This window comes from Microtus oregoni, unplaced genomic scaffold (genome assembly GCF_018167655.1).
Source record: "Microtus oregoni isolate MIOR12 unplaced genomic scaffold, Mior012 000020F_ref0000438, whole genome shotgun sequence".
Taxonomy (NCBI): Eukaryota; Metazoa; Chordata; class Mammalia; order Rodentia; family Cricetidae; genus Microtus; species Microtus oregoni.
The window spans coordinates 3454011-3474214 of NW_024543079.1; the positions used below are offsets into that span (position 1 = coordinate 3454011).

The following is a 20204-nucleotide window of genomic DNA, read 5'->3' on the forward strand; positions in this document are numbered from 1 at the left end:
GTCTTGGGGTATCCGTGAAGCAGAAGGCCCCAAGATGGTGCCAGGACAAGGTCTACTCTGGTTTTCCTTTCTGTCAGGGCAAAATACTGTGGCAGAGGCAGCAGCAAGCTTTGTTTATTAAAATACAAGTGAAATGCCACTGTATTTCCCTTCTGTCTAACATTAAAAGATGGTTGTAACTAATATGAGAAAACTATGTATAGTAAGTACAATGGCTGTATACAATATATAGACAATAAACACATCAACAATGTGTAGTCCATTTGCTTTTGACAAATTCAGAGAAAATACTTCATATCTATCCTAGCTTGTGAGTTCAAAGTCTTATACTTAATTTACTTTCTATCACAACTTTCTTTCTGCATCTGGTAAACAAGGAAAACTATAATTAGCTAGTCTTCAACTCCCTCAGAGACCCAAGAAGGAAATAATACTGAGTAAGCTGGAGGTACTAGCAAGCAACTTCCAAAAAAAAAAAAATGTGAGTAGTGACAGAAACAGCTGACTGCCTGGGCAGTCACCCAAAGTTCCTCTGCAACAATAGGGCCTATAGACATAGCATAAGCTCACAGTTCCAGAGTCCAATTCGTCACTGTGGGGAAGTCAAGGCTGGAACTTAAAGTAGCTGGCCAGCTGGTCACATCACATCCCCAGTCAAGATTAGAGAGGGAACAAATGCATGCGGGGCTTAGCACCCAGCTCTCATCCTCCACTCCTAAACAGTCTAGGACACAACCTAAGGAATAGTACTGCCCACACTGGGCTGGGTCTCTCCACATCAGTTAGTATAGTCGAGACAATTCCCCACAGACATGACCACAGGCCAGTCTGATCTAGACAGTTGCTCATTGATACTGTTTTCCCAGGTGAGCCTAGGCTGGGCCAAGCTGACAATTAAAAGTAAGCATCACAGGACCCTAACATTTGGTCGACTAGAATAGCTGTGCCCTCAGATGGTGAGGGCTGGTCTGGGAGCAGGTGAGCAGGAATGCCCTTTTAGTTGAGAGGCAAGGCATGTAGGGGAGCCTGGAGCCTGGAGTTCAGGGAAGGGGCCGGGCTGGAGGAGGGAGCTGGACACTCTTCAGTCAAGGCTGCTCTAAAGCCATGGGTCTAAGTGTGTCTACACCTGGGAAGTTAAAGTGGGTAACACAGAGGGCCAGGATGGCCACAGGGTGACACTAATCTGAGGGTCATAGGCGTGTATGGGTTTTGAGAATTCTGTCTCCAGGCCCCGGAGAGGCCGGAGAGCAGCGAACACAGCCTGTGCATTTGCTTTCTTTCTTTCAAATGAAAGTCAAAAGAGGATTGAATGTAGCTCAGTTGAAGTGCTTGCCCAGAGTGCATTAAACCCTGTGTTCCATACCTAGCACCACATAAACAGGGCATAGTGTCGCATACCTGTAATCCCAGAACTCAGGAGATGGAGGCAGAAAGATTAGAAATTCAAGGTTGTCTTTTCCTACACAGTCCACAGCTAGTCTGGGGCGCATGAGACCCTGTCTCAAAAAAGAAAAGGAAAATCCAGAGTCTGGAGTTTGGAACTTTGGGAAAGGTGGTAGCTGTGGCCGTACTGTTTGAGTCTAAAGGGCTTTTGACCATTCCCTGCCAGGCTCCTGGGCTTCTGGAGACTTCTCTCTCCTCCTCAGCTCTCTGTTCTTTGCCTGGAGCTGACGTCACCCAGGCAGCTTGTGGTGAGCGCTGGCTTAGAGGACAAAGGCCCAAGTGTGCACAGTGTGGGGTCTGGCATCACCCAGCTGCCTCAGCCAGGACCCCTTGTCTGTGCCAGGGACAGATGCAGAGGCTGAGGCCGTATAGGCAGCCACAGCCGCGTCCCAGGGTACAGAATTGCGCTTCTCAGAGAAGGGAGCTTGTGATGATGCCCAGAGGGCAGTTGGGCATCACTAGTACTCAGGCCAACTGAGGGTGTCATGGCTTCCCATGGAAAATGGAGTCGGCCAGCACACTTGTTCCTGAGGCTGCTGCGTGTGTGTGTGTATCTCTAGAACATGCTGAGAACACAGGGAAGCATAGATGGGAATTCTGGTTCCTGAGAGTCTGGGTTCATTTCTCTCTGCAGAAGAAGGCTAAGGTGTTGTGATGCCATCCTTCCTTAGTTTGCTGACTTAGCTATGCGTGTCTACACTACACACTGTGAGCCTAAGGTACCAAGACTGCCCGCCTCAGACATGAAATTCATGCTTCCAGCATCTACAACGTGAGTTCTCTTGTCAGAACCCCTCAAATGGAAGGACACTGCTTGTGACATGGAATAAATGGCCTCCTGTATTAGCACTGGGTGGAGGGAGTCTTGAGAAGGACTGGGGAGATGGTAAAGTAAGCCAGGGCCTGCACTGGACCCCTGCACCTGTGAAGCCAGTTGTGGCGGGACACCTGTGATCCCAGCGTTGGGGAGGTGGAGACAGGAAGACCCTTGGGGCTCACTGGGAAGCCAGCCTAGCCAAATCAGTGTGGGTTCCAGGTTCAGTGAGAGATCCTGTCTCAGAAAAGGTGTGATCCACGTGTGATGTCACACACCTTTAATCCAGCACTTGGGAGGCAGAGGCAGGGGCCTGGGCAGTGGCAGGTAGAGCTCTGTGAGTTCAAGGCCAGCCTGATCAACAGAGAGAGTTCCAGACGGGTCAGGGATACGTAGTGAGACCTTGTTTCAAAAATAAATCAGTAAATATAATAGAAAATGACAACTTGGCATTGACCTCTGGCCTCAATACACACTTCTAGTAGCATGCACAGCTGTAACCCCCATCTGTGACATACTAGTCCAGGAGTTAAGGGCTGGACACCCCAGACTCCAGTGTCTGAGATAGTTACAGTCTCCAGGTCTTGGCTGGTTGGAGGTCAGGCTCCGGGTTGTTGTCACATACACAGATCGTGATTTTTTTTTTTAAATCATTGCTGGGGTAGGAGAAGGCTTTGTGGGCCAGGCCCAGAATAAGCAGAGGGGCAAGGTGGCACATGGAGGCAGGGCTGTGCTGGAGGTGGTGGCAGCGAGTTGTTCAGTCTGGACTAAGCTGGGTATATGTGAGAGTTCTGGTAACCCTTGTAGAATCCTGGCTTTGGGCTCTGCCTGTTTAGAAGCATTCACATCTCCCCATTTCACGGGTAAGTCCCCAGTTCCCAGCCTGCTGCTTTATCCTGCTTTGTTCTCTATGAATAGCCATTTGGGGCCTGGAGACATGGTCCAAAGGCCAAGAGTTCATACCAGTCTTCCAGAGGACCAGACTGGATCTCACAACCCCCTATAATTCAAGGTACAGGGGATCTGAGACTCTTCTGGCCTCCCCCTGCACCTGCACCCACGTGGCATCTACTCAAACAGACACACACGTACAAGTGAAAAGAGAAACCGGCAGAAAGCAGACAGCAGTTGGGTTTCTTTTCCATGCCTCTAAATGACTTATAAATGGGGTTGTGCTGTCCATAAACCTTGTGTTCTTCTGTCTTGCTCCAGTAGGTTTTGGGGTTTACGTGTGCTGCTATATTCAGTCCTGGTTCTCCCATGTTCCCTGATGTTTGCGGTGCTCTTGTATGAATCTGCTACACATTAATTTAAACAAAAATACATATGCTTTGCTTCTCTAGCAACCTAAATAAGACAACTTGACTGTCCCATCTTCCTGTCTCTTGGCATGCATGCGTGTGTGCATGTATGCATGCATATGTCCATGCATGTATGAATGTATTAAATTTCTCTAGACCAGAATGACAAATTTTTCTATAAAAGGCTCCAGAGCCAGGGGTTTTGGGCTTGCAGTTCTGTGGTTCTTCTTAACTCCCGAGGGACTGTGTGTGTTGTGACCTTATAAAGCAGTGCCTGAATGCTGAATGCTGTATGAGTGAGATCAGGCCCCAGGCCGCACTGTTCGTCCTCTATAAAGACTCCTACAGGGAAGCCGGGTGAGGTGGCGCACACCTTTAATCCTAGCACGCAGGAGACAGAGTCGAATCTCTGTGAGCTAGTGGCCAGCCTAGTCTACAAAGTGAGTTCTAGGACAGCCAGGGCTACACAGAGAAACCTTATCTGGAAGAATAAACAAACAAGACTCCTGCAGGGTTCTAGAATTGGCCCCTCTTCTAGGTTGCTGAACTGCCTCCTGAATACCTACCTACCTTTAGTATGTTTAGAGAGTTTCCACACTCCCATGTTGTCCTTGGCCCCTATTAATGATGATCTCATGCCCTTTATAGAGCTGCATGCTGCTGGGAGGCCGGAAGACCACAGACATCCCTCTGGAGGGTTACCTGCTGTCGCCCATCCAGAGGATCTGCAAGTACCCACTCCTGCTCAAGGTGAGACTCCTCGGTCCTGTCCCCAGGCAAAAGCGGCCGGCCCTGCCAGGCCCACCGACAGGAGAAGCTCTTAACTTTCAGGAGCTGTGGCATCTAGTGGCAGAGTTGGCCCTGGTCCAGGCCGGACCCACACCTGCCCCTGCCTCTTTCTCTGCAGTTCTCTGGGCTTCCATGCCTCTCGTCATCTCTGTTGAGGCAGCAGATGGCTGTCGGCATCTGGACTCACACCCTGTCAGGTTTAAAGTCAGTAGGAAGCCCTGAGCTTCTCTCTTGGAGTTCTGACGGACAGCTCGAGAGTCACTCCGGCTGTGGCCAGCCATCTGTGGCTGAGGGAATGGTGTATTCCTAATGGCTTGGATTTGAGTCATGTGGTTTGACATGAACCAATTACAGGAAACTTTGGCTTGGACCACTGATCTTCTTCCAACCTGCTTAGACCCTCGCTTTTCCTTTGAACCGGTCTCTAGCCACTGGGTAGTGCTGTGCTCTGGTTGGCTGAGATGGGCCCTGTCTTAGGGTTTCTATTGCTTGATGAAACACCATAACCAGAAAGCAAGTTGGGGAGGAAAGGGTTATTTGGCTTACATTTCCACATTGCTGTTCATCACTGAAGGAAGTCAGGACAGGAACAAGGCAGGAGTTGGTGCAGAGGTGGGGGGGGGGGGATGCTGCTTATTGACTTGCTTCTCATGGCTTGCTCAGCCTTCTCTCTTACAGAATCCAGGACCACCATCCCAGGGATGGCTCCACCCACCATGGGCTGGGCCCTTCCCCACTGATCACTTGAGAAAATGTATTAGAGCTGGATCTCATGGAGGCATTTCCTCAGCTGAGGCTCCTTTCTCTCTTATGACTCTAGGTTGTGTCAAGTTGACACACAAAACCAGCCACTACAGGCACCCACATTCTGCTCCAGTGACAGTGTGCAGAGTTGGACTGTGTTCTGATTGGCTGAGATTTGTGTCAGGTGCTCAGACTTGAACCTTAAGCCAGTTACTAGAACCCATATGCCACAGTCCCAAGGAGGGACAGACAGGCTGGCACCAAAACCTGAGCTCCTTCTGGAGGGCGTAGAATGACTTGGCACAACCATCCATGCATCTGCTGTCACCTTCCCTGCTAGCCTCCTAGGTCTGCCCTTGGCTGAGCAGTTCAGGGTAGACCTGACCTCAGACCGCTCCAGTCTCAGCTTCAAAATCGGCAGTTGGGCAGGTCCCACACTATGTGGCTGACTTTGTCCCCATCTGCTGCTCAGTCCTGCTGTCCCAGGCCTTACAAATGGTGATGGCTGCTGGCTAGTGCCAGCCTTGGCAGTCCTGAGGCCTGTCTGGTACTGGTTCTTGGGCTCCTGCTGGCAGGCTAATCACTGCTTGTGTCTCATTCATGAACCCGCTCATAGAGTCCACCTATGTCCTTGTTCTGTGAACTGGGAGGGTAAGGAAGGTGCTCTGGAAATCTTGGTCATCACTTTGTGCTGGAGCAGCGGGTGACCTGAAACATCTGAACTGACAAGATTCTGGGTCTGTCAGCAGTGCTGGGGTCATAATTCTTATGTGTGTATTGGGGGATATGTTATGTATGAGTGGGTGCCAGAGACCCAACCTTGGATATATTTATGGGGAGCCATCTACCTGTTTTTGAGGTACAGTGTCTTTCTGGGGTGCTCTGTTGGGCTAAACTGGCTGGCTGTTGAGCCCCAGAAACCTGTCTGCCTGTCTCTGCTTCTCCAGTGATGTGATTACAATCGTGTCACCGCGCCTAGCTTTTATGTGAGTGCTGAGGATTGAACGCAGGTCCTATTGCTTGCAGAGCAGGACTGAGCCATCTCCCCAGCCTAGGACACTATGCTCTAACACAGGAAACCGTGGCAGTGGACTCAGCCATCCCCGTGCCTTCTCCAGCTCTCAGGTGCTTGTACCTTTCAGGGAGTCCAGTGGAAGCTCAGCCATGTCCTGTGGCTCCAATGGCTACACAGGCAGTGGACAGTCTGGGCTCAGAAGCTGCAAGTAGAACCGGACTCTAAGAAAAGACACCCTCTCTTTTTGCATCCACACTAGACCCTAGTGCTCAGGCAGACATACGCTGTGGGCTTTAGAGAGAGGATTGGTAGACCAGGGCTTTATGGCCAGATCTAGCCAGAAACAGCCAGAAAAGTTTGCTTGTACAACTTGTGAGCTAAGAATGGGGCTTACGCTTTTGCAAAGCTTTCTTTTTCTTTTCTGGTTTTGCAAACCAGAGCAAAACCACCACCAAAGAACCCCAGAAAAACCAGAGTGTGCTATAGGGTCTGGTGCTGCTGGTTGAGCCTGGCTGTGTGCTCTCTGCCCCTGTCGGGCCCCTTGCTGCTCCTGCTTAAGTGCTGGGCTCTATAGCCTTGGCTGCCTGTGTCTGAGTTTCAGCTGTACGGTTTATTAGCCTTGGCTCTTGAGTAAGTCTGGCCATGTCTTGTGCCTCAGTTTCCTCTTTGTGATACAGAACTGGTGGCAGTAGTGATTCTGGGTTTGTTTTAAAGTGCCCTGCAGCTTGGTTGAGAGGGCAGATGAGGCCATTGGGACACAGAGAAAGGGAAATGGCTGCCCCAGACCACAGGAGCCAGTACTGACCAGTCTTGTTTTAGAGTCTTAACCCCGGCTCCAAAGTAGCACATCTGTCAAAGAAGCATGCCTGGGAGCTAAGTCACCACGGTGCTTGAGGGTGAAGCCTGCAGTCCTTGTCACTTCCCTAAATGGGGCCTGAGAACATTGATGGCTTCATGGCTCAGTGGCTAGTCTTCTTTTCTGGGTTCTAAGCCTTGAACATCTGACCTTTGGGGGAAAACTCTTACCTGCAGCCCCAGAGCTGAGTCGAATTGTTAACCCCTTGGTTTCTAAGTCTTGACCAAGTCTGGGGTCATAGGAGTTTATACAGAACAGATGCTGTGATATATGTCAATAACTCAGGAGGAAAGACCCGTGTGGCCTCGAAGCCTGGTGGACCTGAGGCCTGTTCCCTTTTTCTCTTAGTCCCAAAGGACTCCTGTCCCAGGAAGATGGAGGCAGCTGGGGCAAACCGCTGGCTGCCTCTGCAGGAAGCACCCACAGGAAGTGGTGGAGGTCTGGCCATGCCCTTTTGACAGCTGTGCACACTGCTGCTCTCTCCTCTCTCTCCAGCTGTGTGTATCGGGAGCCTGAAGGCTGCTGGGGACCAGCCAGCAGGGCCTGAGATTCCTATGGGGACATGCACGCTCTCTGACCAGACAACCGTTTGGTTTCCCCGCCTTAGCGCCCACCACTGGAACATTTGTATCAGCAAGCAGCAGGGGCCAAGGGCCTTTTACACCCTTGCGGGGGGGGGGGGGGGGCTCCTTTGCTCACAGTTTCCAGGGCATTCTAAAAGATGACCCTGTGTACGCAGCAGCTGACTCCAACCCCAGCCTGCTCCCTCAGCCATGCAAACATGCACCCACAGATGTCCTCAGTTCTGTGAGCCTCCTTGTTCTCACTCAGCTCCCAATGGTGCAGGGTGCAGGCTTGGGGAGCCTGGGGTGGGGGATGAATAGTGAAAGCCTTTTGGGAACATCCCCAAAAGCTGAACTTGAACATTGCCTAAGAATAGCCAGAACATTCTATTTTGGCTCCTGAACCCGGGCTCTGGATAGACTGTTGGCGTTTTCAGGCTTTATTGAGTTTTCCATCAATGTTTCCAGGGAGATGATTCAGAGCCGGGTGACGTCTTGATGTGTGGCGAGCAGGTCCCCAGGGGAAGCCAGCTGATATTGGCCCTTTTGATTGCACCTGGCCTTTGCTGTGACCCTGCTTGTCCTGGCTGCTGAGATGGCCCTGGGTCCACAGCTGGGGCAACAAACTGTAACCTGGACCTTGAGGCTTCCAAATCTTGGTGGTCTACAAGGATTTTGGAGTGTCATGGGGTGAGCAGGAGGTCCTAGGTGACCGAGAGGGACCTTGGCCACTAGTTCCTGGTCTCCTTTGCTCCTTATGCCCCTGACCTCTGATGTAGGTCCTGCTGGCTCCATCATGGGCTCTTTGCCCTGTCTCAGTAGTGAGTTGTCTTCATCCATTGTGACTTACAAAAAAAGTTACAAGTATATTCGCGGATTGAGCCACCAAAACCCACAGTAAGCCTGCAGTGTTTCCAGTACCCTAGAAGGAGGCCCCGTCCTCTGAACAGTGTGTGCCCACCTCCTTCTGCCTCCTTCCACCTCCTCTGTCTCTGAATTTACTTTTTCTGGATGCTTTATACAGAAGGAGTCATAAATCTTATCCTTGTGTGTCTGGCCTTTTTCAGTTGGTATCATGTACTTCACACTGTGGCCTGGGTTCATAGTTCATTCCCTTTTCATGACTGAGCAGCACTCCCCTATAAGCTGGGCCACGCCTTACTGCCCAATCATTGGCTGGTGGACATTTAGGACACTGCCATGACCATCCACAGCTCTCAGCACACACATCCCTGTTCTCCACATGCTGACTCTCACCCTCCCCAGCATGGCTTCCCTCCCAGCCTACCCCCTGTCTCCATCCCAGGAATCAGCCACTTCATCCTGGAGGCTTCTCAGGCCAAACTTTGGTTCATCTGTGGCCCCCACTCTCCCTCACTCCACTCCAGCTGGTGAAGAAGCCCTGTTGTCTGCACTGCGGAGCCTGCCCAGGGTTGGCAGCTTGCTGACTCCTACACTCTGCCTCTCCTGAGGCTACCCCAAACCAGCGGGCCTCCCTACCTTTACCTCCACCCCTACTGCTCTCCTCAGCTCTCATCCCCCCTACACGGAAAGTGTCTTCCTCTGCTCTCATATCGGATCTTCCCTGGGGTGTGCCCAGATCACCTTTCCAGGGTTCTACTTCACTTTCTCTCTGCTGCCTTTTATCTGTGTGACCGGGGAGTTTGCTGGACCTCTCTGTTTTTGCTTCCCTAGTGGAGATGGTTCTTATAATTCTGGTTTTCTGTGTGGATTGGACAGTGTGTGGGAGACTTGTGTTGGCACCCTGAGTGTGTCACAGTCACACCGGGCGTGTAGTCTCTGATGCTGTCAGCTCTTGCTAGATGTCTGAGATGTGACTGAAGCACTGGGCCTCGGTTTCCTAGTGTCAGTAGTGTAGTTATAGTTATTGTAAAGAGGGCGGATGAAGGAGTGGAGGGACCTCTGAGACGCTTCAGTAAACACGAGCTATTTTGATTGACACCAGGTCTACTTCCACCCTGAATAGCGACACGCTTACTTTGGCCTGCATTTGCTTCAGCCTCTCACAGTTGAGCTGTCTTCTTGTCCTTAGGTTTAAGAAGGGTCTGGGAACACTAGAAAGGCTCCGTTTGCAATCTGATCTGATGATGTGACCCTAGCTCAGTTGCTTTCTGTTTATTGTGTGTATTGATAGGAATTATCTGTCTGTCTGTTTGTGTATATTTCTCTCCCTCTTTCCTGGGGACTGAACCCAGGGCTTCCATATGCTAGGTAAGCACCTGTTCTCTAAACTATACCCCACCCTCTTTTATTCTGAGACAGGGCCTCAGTAAGTTGCCCAGGTTGGCCTTGAACTGTCTCCTCTCCTTCCTCAGCTGGGGCCTGGTGTGGCCTGTATTTCTGTCTTCTCTTCACCCCCTGCTGTCATTTCTTTCCATCTCTCTCTAGGATGGTTTTCATGCTGAGGTTGGGGGTCAATCCCCCCTTTTCTCGTGCTGCAGCTGTCTGAGGAAGTGTCACCCGTCTTCATGTTGTCTCTGGAACACCATCTCTGTAGTGCCTGGAGCTGACACCTTTGCAATGGCTTCCTGGAGAGGCTGGCCCTCCAGTCCCTAACTGGTGGAATCTAGAGGGTTGTGGTGATACCCTGAGCATGCACCACACACACAGGCACATACACAACAGCCCTCAAATGAGTTGGGCAGCATGGCCTTGGCACAGCTGGTCAGGGCTGTGGCATGTGGTCCTGTAAGGCGAAGCCACCTTGCAGCCCATCGGTCACTGTCAGGTGGACATGGGCTATGCTGGCTGGGGACTGGCTTGGAGGACTCTGGGGTGAGGTTAGCTGCGCATCGACTGCCGACTCTGGAACTGAGCAGCCAGCACCCTTGCTCCTGCGTGGGTGGATCTAGGAGCAGGGGTCTGCCGACATCACTGTTTCCATCTCTGCTCATCTTGGAGGCTTGGTTTCCTGGATCTCACGGGGCAGAATTGTTCAAGATATTTGCATCGAGTTTTCATATAGTTTGCCTGTGTCAAGGCTTTCTCTGCTGCGGTGGGCAGCTTTTCAAGTTCTAGAAGTTTTCACTTCTTGTTTTCTTTTCCTACTTTTCTTTTTTTGGTGTGGTGTGGTGTGGTGTGGTGTGTGTGTGTGTGTGTGGTATGTGTGTATGTGTGTATGTGTTATGTACTTGTTTTTGTGTGTGTGTGTGTTCATATGCATTTGTTTAGAGGTCAGAGGTCAATGTCAAATGCCTTCTATTGATCTCCACCTTATTTTGTAGACCCAGCTGACCTCAAACTTCCTTCCTCTGCCTCCCGAGTGCTGGAAATAAAAGCATGCATCGCTTCGCTGGCTCTGATTTATTTTTTTATTTTTATTTTTTTTAAATTTAATATAATGTAAGTGTTGAGGATCCAGACTCAGGCCCTCAGGTTGTGACTGAGCCATCTCCGCAGCCACACCTTTTCTTTGAGGAGTCACCATTCTGTTGATGTGAACGGACACCATGACCAAGGCAACTTATAAAAGTTTAACTGGGGGTTTGCTCCCAGCTTCTGAGGGCAAGTTCATTGTCATGAAAGCATGGGGAAATAGCTGAGAGCTTTCCATCCTGAGGTAGGGTAGCAGAGAGAGCCGGGGACAGGGTGGGGCGGGACATAGGGGTGGGGGAGAGGGAGGAGAGCAGCACCGCCTGCAATGAGTGGGCTTTTGAATCTCAAAGCTCCACCTCCCAGCACACACCTCCTCCGAGGCCACACACCTCCTAATTCTTCCCAGACCGTTCTATTCCCTGGTGACTAAGCCCTCAAACCTCTGAGCCAGTGGGGGCTGTTCTCATTCAGACCTCCACCCCCTAAGATGCTTTCCGCTTGCATCCCATTGTTACCCTCAGTGTTACTGGAGGGACCCCAGAACTGCACTTAGTGTGGGCAGTGTCCTCTGAGCTAGGTTGAAAAGCCTAGTGCAGGGGCCTTTGTGAGCAGAGCTTGTGTTGGAAGGCCCCATCTATATTCAGCCCCAGGAAGTGGGGGCGTTGTTCTGTTTGGTCTAGCCTGTGGTTGACACCCCTTCCTTGCTAGGCCCCCCTTTCTCTGTGGAGGTGCTGGCATGGCGTCCTCGACTTATTCCAGCTTTCAGGCATCTACCAATAAGGGCAGTGATGGCTTCAGTGTATTTCCCAGCGACAAACCCAGCTTTGTCTACCCCACAGTTGATGATGGAAAACCCGATTATCATTTCATGTCATTAGCCACCTCCACACTGTGGAAACCTAACTCAAACTTGCTTTTTCAGAAGAGAATGGAGAACAGCCAGGACTCCCGGCAGGATTGGCTTCAGCCACAGCGTTATCTGGGGCTGTGGCAAGGCATCCCCGGGCCAGTGTCTCCAGCTGTTCCTCCCTGAAGTTTCCAGCTCAGCGGACCCTTTGCTCAGGTGGCTCCTGCTCAGGCACCGCAGCCTCAGCTCACATCCTCAGGGAACAGAGGGATTACCCTCTGACCCTCCCAACCCGAGTCTCAGCCAAAGCTCTTGTTGGGTGGGTCCCTTTCTGAGGTAGAGGCTGGAAGACTTAGACTCTGACTTGAACCCCCACTGGGAGCCTGACGGTAGTAGCCTAGGAGAGGGTCAGGAATTGTGGGCTTCAAGGCACATTGGCTCCCCATTCTTCTTCACGCTTTCCTGTAAACCTCAGTTGGGCCCCAGGGAGACAGAACAAGCAAGCAGTTGCTTATCCCATCACCTTTGCTTGTCGTCCAGCTGGGCCTGGGGTTGGAAGCTCATGTTCTGGGTTGTACTCTGGTGGTCATGCCTTGGCAGGACCACCCCTGCTTTGGGGGCAGAATGGAGTTGCTTAGGGTCCTACCCGTGGGCACCATCTTGGTACTTGTGATTGCAGGGGGCAGAGGCATGAGGTAGCTTGCAGAAACCCAGGCCCTTTGCCCTGTTTCCTCCCTTCCAGGAACCCTAGGCCACTCATGAAACCACACGGGCTGGAGCGGATGCTGGGGAGGGCCACAGCCTGGCTTATGCGGTGGCTCTCTGCTCCCCTCCCCCCCAGGGCCAGCCTCTTCTAAACGCTTTGTGAGAGCATAACAGAAGGAGACCTGTAACCATAGCTAGCATCTACCAGGCCCCACTTCCTGTCTGTGGCCTTCACAGGCTCTGCTGATCATGCCTCAGTTTCTTCATTGGGGTGGAAATGCTTGGTAACATTGGTAACAGTGCTGGGTGCATAGCCTGGGCTCTTATTTGCCACTTATATGATCTGAACCTGAACAGCCCTGGTGTTGTTCTCACTGTATAGAGACAGCAGCAATTGCATTACTGTTGTCATGGAAATGATGGTAATGATGATAAACATTGTGCTCACTTGGTCTGAGAAGATGCTTACATTTACTTTTGCATCTGTTGTTGGGTCAGCTGGGGATGTGACCCAATTTCACTGTGAGCACACTCTGCCCCCAAGAGTTCGGTTCACTTGTTGAGGTCACACGGCAGAGAAGGGTGGAGGTGAGCTGTCTGGTGTCCATCTCTTGGCAGCAGCACCTGGGATGCTGTTGGAGTAGCAAGATGCAGCGCCTGAATCTCTCTTATTGATGCCTCTAAGATGGGGTGCTCATGCCCTTATCAGGCAGACCTCTTTCTCCTGGAAAACTCTGGCAAACCCAAGGGTGTGATTGCTCCACCCAGCTGCAGTCTGCATCTGCACACTTTGACCTACTGAACTCCAGAAAAGCCCAGTGATTTCTTTGTCATAGCCCCTCTCCCACAAAATTGCTTAGCAAATAGCTAAGAACCTCTTTGAGCGCTGGAAGTTCTCACAGCTATCTCACTTTGGATGTGGGTCCCTGGGTTTTCAGATGGGAGTCTGTCTCCTTGGAGCCTGGTTCTGTTCTGACTCTGAGCAACCTGAATCCTGCTGAGTTCTGAATTGGGCAGGAAATCCTCACCTTTTACCACTTAGGGGGAGGGGGAGGCGGTTCCCAGGGTAAACACAGGTGGCTCGGTGTGGGAGCAGCCTCCTTTGTCAGCTATCTCCGTGGCTCTCTTCACCTGTTTTATTTTTACTTGTGTGCCTGTGGTTGTCAGAGGGGCCAGATTCCTGGGAGCTGGAGTTACAGGTCCTTGAGACACCTAATATGCGTGCTGGGAACTGAATCATGGTCCTTTGGCAAAGCAACAAGTGTTCTTAACTGCTCAGCCAGCTCCCTGCCCCTCACACACATCACTTACTTTAAAATTACTTTATCATTGTGTGTGTGTGTTTTTGAGTGTGAGTGTGTGCATATCCGTGCATGCAAGGTTGTATGTGGTGGAGGTCAAAAGATGACCTTGGGTGTCTGTGTTTGGGTACCTTCCATCTTGTGAGATAGGCTCTCTCGCTGGTCTTCATTGTGTTGGCTGGGCTAGCTGGCTCGCAGGCTTCCGTGGTCTATCTATCTTCACTTCCCATCTCACCATCTCTGGGCTTACAGGTGCACACCACCACACCTGGCTTTTTAGGTGGGCTCTGGGGATCCAAGCTCAGGTCTTCCTGCTTGCAAATGCTTTAACTCCCTCTACCCCAGCCCTCTTCCGAGCCCTCTTCCGAGCCCTCTTCCGAGCCCTGGATTGTCTTTTTGCTGTTTGGTTGTGGCATCTGTCTAGTTTGGAAATGGCTCCACTGACTCTTCTTCTCCCCTCTTGGATGGTGTCCTTGGTACATGATGGCTTTGAACTTGATGAAGCTGAGTGTCACATTTGTGAGGCTGATTTACATGTGAGTGTGTCTGGGAACACATTGGCTGACCTGAGGTGACCAGGGCTCCTTTCTGCATCCTTCTCTCTCTGTTGTATGGTCTCGGTTCTTCCATTTGGGGTTCAGTACATTCTGGGTTAGTTTCTGGTGCAGTAGAGGAAGTGGCCTGATTTGATTTGCACAGGGGTGTGCAACTGTCCTGCACCATTGTTCAGAAGGCTGCCCCAGGAGTGTGCAGTGAGGCTGGAAGTGAACAGGCTGCTCTTGCGGGTTTCTGTCCCACTGCTCAGCTCTCCCCCACTGCCCTCCGCCTGCTCTTCGCAGTGTGGTGCCCCCTGAGAGCCTGGCTGGATGGCCCAAGGAAGCCGCCTGTGCAGAGGCTCGGGATGGGGATGGCTCTTGGTTCTTGGAGCTTCTTGGAGTGTAGCCAATGCTCCCCTGTGACTCTAGACACCAAAGTCTGCACTTCCCCTGCAGCTTGGGCCAGTTACCAGTCTGGCCTTTGTGCTTGGTTTCTGTTCCCACCCTCATTGCTGACCTCAGGCAGAAATAGAGGTGAAGGCAGTCAGCTGGGAACGGGAACCGACCCTTTTCTCCTTTTGACTGGGCCTTGGCTGCCCTGTAGAGGACCCCTCTGAGGAGGGACTGGACTTTAACAAGCAGGAGCCAGCTGCTGTCTGTGAACAAGCTGCCGGCCATTCTGGCCTCCTGAGACTTTGCCGGCCAGGCCAGAGTGCAACTGGTACCTGCTTTATCCCTTGCTGTCCTATCCGTGAGGAAGCTGGCAGTCCGAGTTCAGATCCCAGCCCCTCCTCCCCATGGCTGGGGCTACCACAGTCTCCTCTGTTAGACAGTCTGGGACCTGTCTTTCAAGCTCAGCCAGGGTACTCTGGGGGTGTTCTGTGTTATTTTCGTCATCACTGGCTTTCTAGTGACAGGTTCGTAGGGGGTGATGCTCAAGGAAGCATGTCTATCTAGTTAGCGTGCAAAACCTCTCTGGAATCCAGTGCAGGAGAGCCAGGGGACATTGCTGGTGAATACAGGGAATGGAGACCTGCATGGTGGCAGAGCCTGGGCCATCTGGTGATGTCTGGTTTAGGAACTTTCTCTGATGTTGTCCTCATGCACTGACTGAGAAAGGCTGTGATCTGGCATAAGCACTGCCACCTCAGCATCGTCCCCACCACTGCTGGCCGTAAGTCTCCTTCGCGTCTCACATACCACACCTAGCGAGTGGCTGGAACCTTTTGTTTGAGACCAGCTGGAGGTCAGTTGACCCAGCATGCAGGAAGCCCAGCTTTCCGCCCTCAGCACTGTATAAATTGAGCATGGTGGTGCATGCCTTTAATCCCAGCTCTCAGGATGCAGAGGCAGGGAGATCAGGAGTTTAAGGTTCCTCGGCTACATAGTGAGCTTGAGGCTAGCTTAGATGACATGAGGCCATGTTTCTAGAAAACACAGTCTGGCCCCTGTCTGTGTCTGAGATAGGAGTGGGGGGGGGGGCGAACTGATGGCAGCTGGGTCCTGGGTGGAGAAATGGCTGGATGCTTTTTGTACTCTGTACTCTGAAGGAGAGGCCTATTTATTTACTTTTCTTTCATGTTCTGGCGATTGAACCCAGGATGAGCCTTGAGCACATTGGACAAATGGTTACCACTCAGCCACACTTGTACCCCAAGAGGTACCCCTACCCATTTCACCACGAAAGCTGGGGCAACAATTGTGTCTATGGCTGCCTCTGTCACCTGCCCATCTTCCTGTTCTGTCTTGTGGTTCCCTCACCCGGCCCCCCAATCACCTACCATTCCTTGTCTTGCCCAGTGTCTTTCCACCCTCATTCCCTTTGCAGCTGCTCTGTCTGCCACGTTGTTCCCTAAGTGTATCAGACCTCCCAGTCGGAAGCTCATTTCCTGATGTCTACTCTAGCTCCTCACAGAGCTTCTCACTGCTGGCTATCATGACAGACACTTGATCTGTCTTCGCTTTTCTGTCTCTCTCTTCTATATTGGGCTAGGGTGGTCTTATTTCTGTTTTCTTGTGTATTCAGATTCTGACTTCAAGGACACTCAGGTGATACCCACAGAATAAATTAATGAGTGAGTGAGTGAGTGAGTGATTGAAAAAAATGGATGTCTTAGTTCCTTTTTTCCATGGAATGACAGACCTGATGAAATCAGCTCAAGGGAGGAAGAACTTATTATGGTTCATCGCTTTAAGTATAGTTCATCAGGAGCAGTGGGGTGGCTGGTCTCCTGTGTCTGTTTTAGGGTACAGTCCATCAGGAGCATTGGGGTGGCTGGTCTCCTGCGTCTGTTTTAGGGTACAGTTCATCAGGAGTAGTGGGGTGGCTGGTCTCCTGTGTCTGTTTTAGGGTACAGTTCATCAGGAGCAGTGAGGTGGTTGGTCTCCTGTGTCTGTAGTCAGGAAGCAGACAAAAACAAATGCTAGTGCTCAGCTCCCATTCTCCTTTGGGTTCAGTCTGGAAAGCCCAGCCTGTGGGATGGCACCCCCTGCCTCCTGGGCTGGTCCACCCTGTTAAACCTCTGGGGAATCACCTTCCTAGACACCCAGAGATGTATGTTCTTGGTGACCCAAGTCCAGTTGCGTTCACTATGAAGACTGACAACTCGCGTGAATGCACAAGCTTGTGCAAACTTAGCTCACCAGCTCCTCAGCACACTGGTTCGACATGGCTCCCCCTCTGCCCAGGATATGCCTGGACTGATGTCCTTCTTTTCTGCCTTCTCCCACACTAGGAGCTGGCCAAGAGGACCCCTGGCAAGCACCCTGACCACCCCGCTGTGCAGAGTGCCCTGCAGGCCATGAAGACGGTTTGCTCCAACATCAATGAGACCAAGAGGCAGATGGAGAAGCTGGAGGCGCTGGAGCAGCTGCAGTCTCACATAGAGGGCTGGGAGGTACGTGGTCAGGTGGGAGAACCCTGGGCTGAGGGGGCTGGGCCCTCACTTGCAGTACAGATCACAGCCTGGTGCTTTTGTTTGGCCCGCCCTGTGTTTGCTTATAAGTGGCTTAGTTGATTTTCAATGAAACATAAAATCGCAGATTTCAAATTTCCGTAGACAGATTGGTAGAACTACTCTTTCCCTGCAGCTGCCACTGAGACTCCCGTTCCCTTAGCTCCACCCCTGCGGGCCACACTCCCTCAGCAAGTGTGCTGTGCCTGGCCTACCCGCTGCCTACAGGTCTTGGCGTTTATGCTCCCAGCATCAAGGGCCGGTTCCATATCTGAACATGTTCCATATCTGAACGCATCTCTTTACCTGTGACTGTGGCAAATACCTGGCGGAAACCACGAGAGGGAGGGAGGTTTATTGTGGCCCAGTTGGCGGGTACAGTCCATCATGGTAGAGAATTCATGGGCAGGCACTTCACACGGATGGTCACGGCACACCCACAGGAAGCAAGCAGAAACAAGATAGCTCCCTGCTCCTTTGTACGCAGTCTGGGACACCAGCTCAGGAGGTGACACCACCCACATTTTAGGTGGATTTTCACACCTTAGTAAACATAATCTGGAAACTCACTCAGTGAAATGCCAGAAGTCTAGAAGGGGGTTCTGGACCCTGTCAGGATGGCAGTGTCAGCCTTCCATACCATCCCAGGTCAGGACTCTGGTTCTGTATGTCCCTGCTAGCTGAGTGACTGCTTTTAACTTCTCTGACCCTGGTACCCTGTTTTTTACCTTCGTCTGTTGCAGGTGTTATTTCTCTGGGATCCAACTGTAATTTCCCAGGGTTGTTTGTGGGACGGATCGCCTCAGAGTGTAACTGACCTTCTTTAAATCACACTTATTTGTGGGTGTGTGCACGGTGTGCCCCAGCGCATGTATAGAGGTCAGAGGACAATTTGTGGGAGTCGACTCATTTGCTTCCACCGTGTGGGACCTGGGCATTGAACTCAGGGTCATCAGGCTTGGCAGCAAGCCCCTTTACCCACTGAACCGCCCCTCAGCCAATAACCAAATGACTTTCTTAACCCTCACTTCTTGCTTCCATTATCCAACGTTTTCTGTGTGTCTATAGAAGGACAATGGAAAAATACAGCTGAGTCTAAAGGGCAGCTCAGCTGGAGTGAGAGATTAGGGGCTGAGATGAAAGGTTCTGGGTCAGACACTGCTGTCTGGACGCCCCCTCCCCTCACCCGCCAGGCCCTGGGTGGCCCTGGATGTCTGGGATTTAGTATTCTTTTCTTGTATTCCCCGACCCTGGGTTGAGGGCCCAGCTGCAGAGAAGACTGGGGCTTTGTTCAGAGAATACGGGTGACATGTCCCCTGCACTTTCTTTCCTTCACTGGGCATTTCCTCTGTGAGAGCCCCAACTCCCAGACTCCCTTGCCAGATGGGCTTTGGAATGGGCATTAAGGTTTGGCCTCGATCAAGTTAGAAGGTGGGAGAGAAAAGGTTCCCGCTTGTGTGGGAGAGGGGCTGCCCCAGGAGGGTCTTGTTTTCTGTGGCGTCAGGAGAGTGCTTCCCCTTCCCCAGCTTCCTGGGCAGGGAGGTTCCAGTCACCAGCCTAAGTTGGTAGGTTGGTGTGTTCAGCAGTCAAGGTAAGGCAGCCGACCTGGCATCTGGCTCCTTTGGCTGTGGGAGCTGCACATGGCTTTGCCTAAAGCGCAGGTCACATGACCAGCCTTCCCTCTGTCACAGGCCACTGTCCTGCGCTCCCTGCAGCATCTAGGTACACATGGGCATGGACTGTCTGCCCTGGGGCTGTGGTGGGGATGGGGGCAGCTCCAAGGGGCTCACATTGCAGCTTGTGAGCAATGAAGAGGTGGATGTGTGGCCAGCCAGGCTGGGTAGGTGACTCTGATCCAACAGGACTGTGTTTTTCCTATGACTTGGGCATGTCTATACCACCAGTGTCTAAACCTGATGGCTGTCCTTTCCCTGTGGAAAGAGAAACAGAAGGTACGAGAGAGGTTGGAAGGTAGTGATATGTCACCGGCTTCTTGGCATGATTAGGTTTCTTGACCATGCTTGGTGCTCAAGAAGCTGGGAAATACAGTTCATTGGTCAGACAGCCAGTGCCTGGAAAATTCCCTCCCCAAGATGAATGCAGGGGAGCAAGGATGTTGGTTGCCTCAGTGGGTGTTCTGTACTTGCGTATTTCTGTCCAGCTCCCTCTCCTCAGCTCTTAGGATCTGTGTAACCTGGCCCTGCCCTGCCAGGACTCTTCATAGAGTAGGTGCTGGCTCTGAGGATTCAGAGTGACACTTTCCTAGTCCCTGTCTTTGCCCCTCCGTGGCACCTTCCTAATTGCTCAGTCAACTTCATGCACACCCTGTGTGTTAGCCGCACTGACATGGGGTGCTTATCCCACAGCTCTTAGTGATGCCAGGGGCCTTCAGTGAACCTAGCACTCCCAAAGTTCTGCCCTGCTGGTCCCCACGTGACTGTTGAGCCCCTACTGCAGCCCCGGGGAAGGTTGCTAGGTGCTGGAGATCTCACCACACACACTTGGTGGTGGCCCTGTCCTTACAGAAGTGCTGATCTTATAGGGGAGACTTAACAAGCCAGACTGCAAATTAGGTCACAGGGAAAGACAGACACAGGACACTCAGACAAACTCAACCCCCTGCAGGACCAGATGCTGATCCCCTGGGTCTGCCATTAGCCATGTGAATTGGTGTGTCCGCTCCTTGCACCCCTAAGTGTCTGCTGTAGTAGAACCTGCAGTCCACTGACAGTGCTGTGCCCACACAGCCATCCGGCAGATTGTGTTGGCTTTCTGTGTGCTGAGAGATTTGCCTCGGAGGCTAATAGGGATTTAGGGGTATGGAGTAAGGGGTGCTGGATGGCTAGTGCTGTCAATTTGACAGGATCTGGAGTTACCTAGGAAACAAGCCTCCAGGTAGATCTGTGAGGGAGTACTTGGCCTCTGGGCATGCCTCTAAGGGTTACCAGAGTTAGTGAATGTGGGAAGGTCTAAGCTGTGGCAGGGCCTTTCCCTGGCTGG

The 20204-nt window shown here is 51.8% G+C and overlaps 1 protein-coding gene across 1 annotated transcript in view; it reads left to right on the top strand.

Moving 5' to 3' along the window:
- The window catches only part of Prex1 (phosphatidylinositol-3,4,5-trisphosphate dependent Rac exchange factor 1), a 155677-nt gene that overhangs the window by 79929 nt on the left and 55544 nt on the right, over positions 1–20204 (top strand). Inside the window, exons 5-6 of the mRNA XM_041670450.1 lie at positions 4207–4308; positions 16986–17147. Of these exons, the coding sequence (XP_041526384.1) occupies positions 4207–4308; positions 16986–17147 (264 nt within the window). The remainder of the gene's footprint in view (positions 1–4206; positions 4309–16985; positions 17148–20204) is intronic.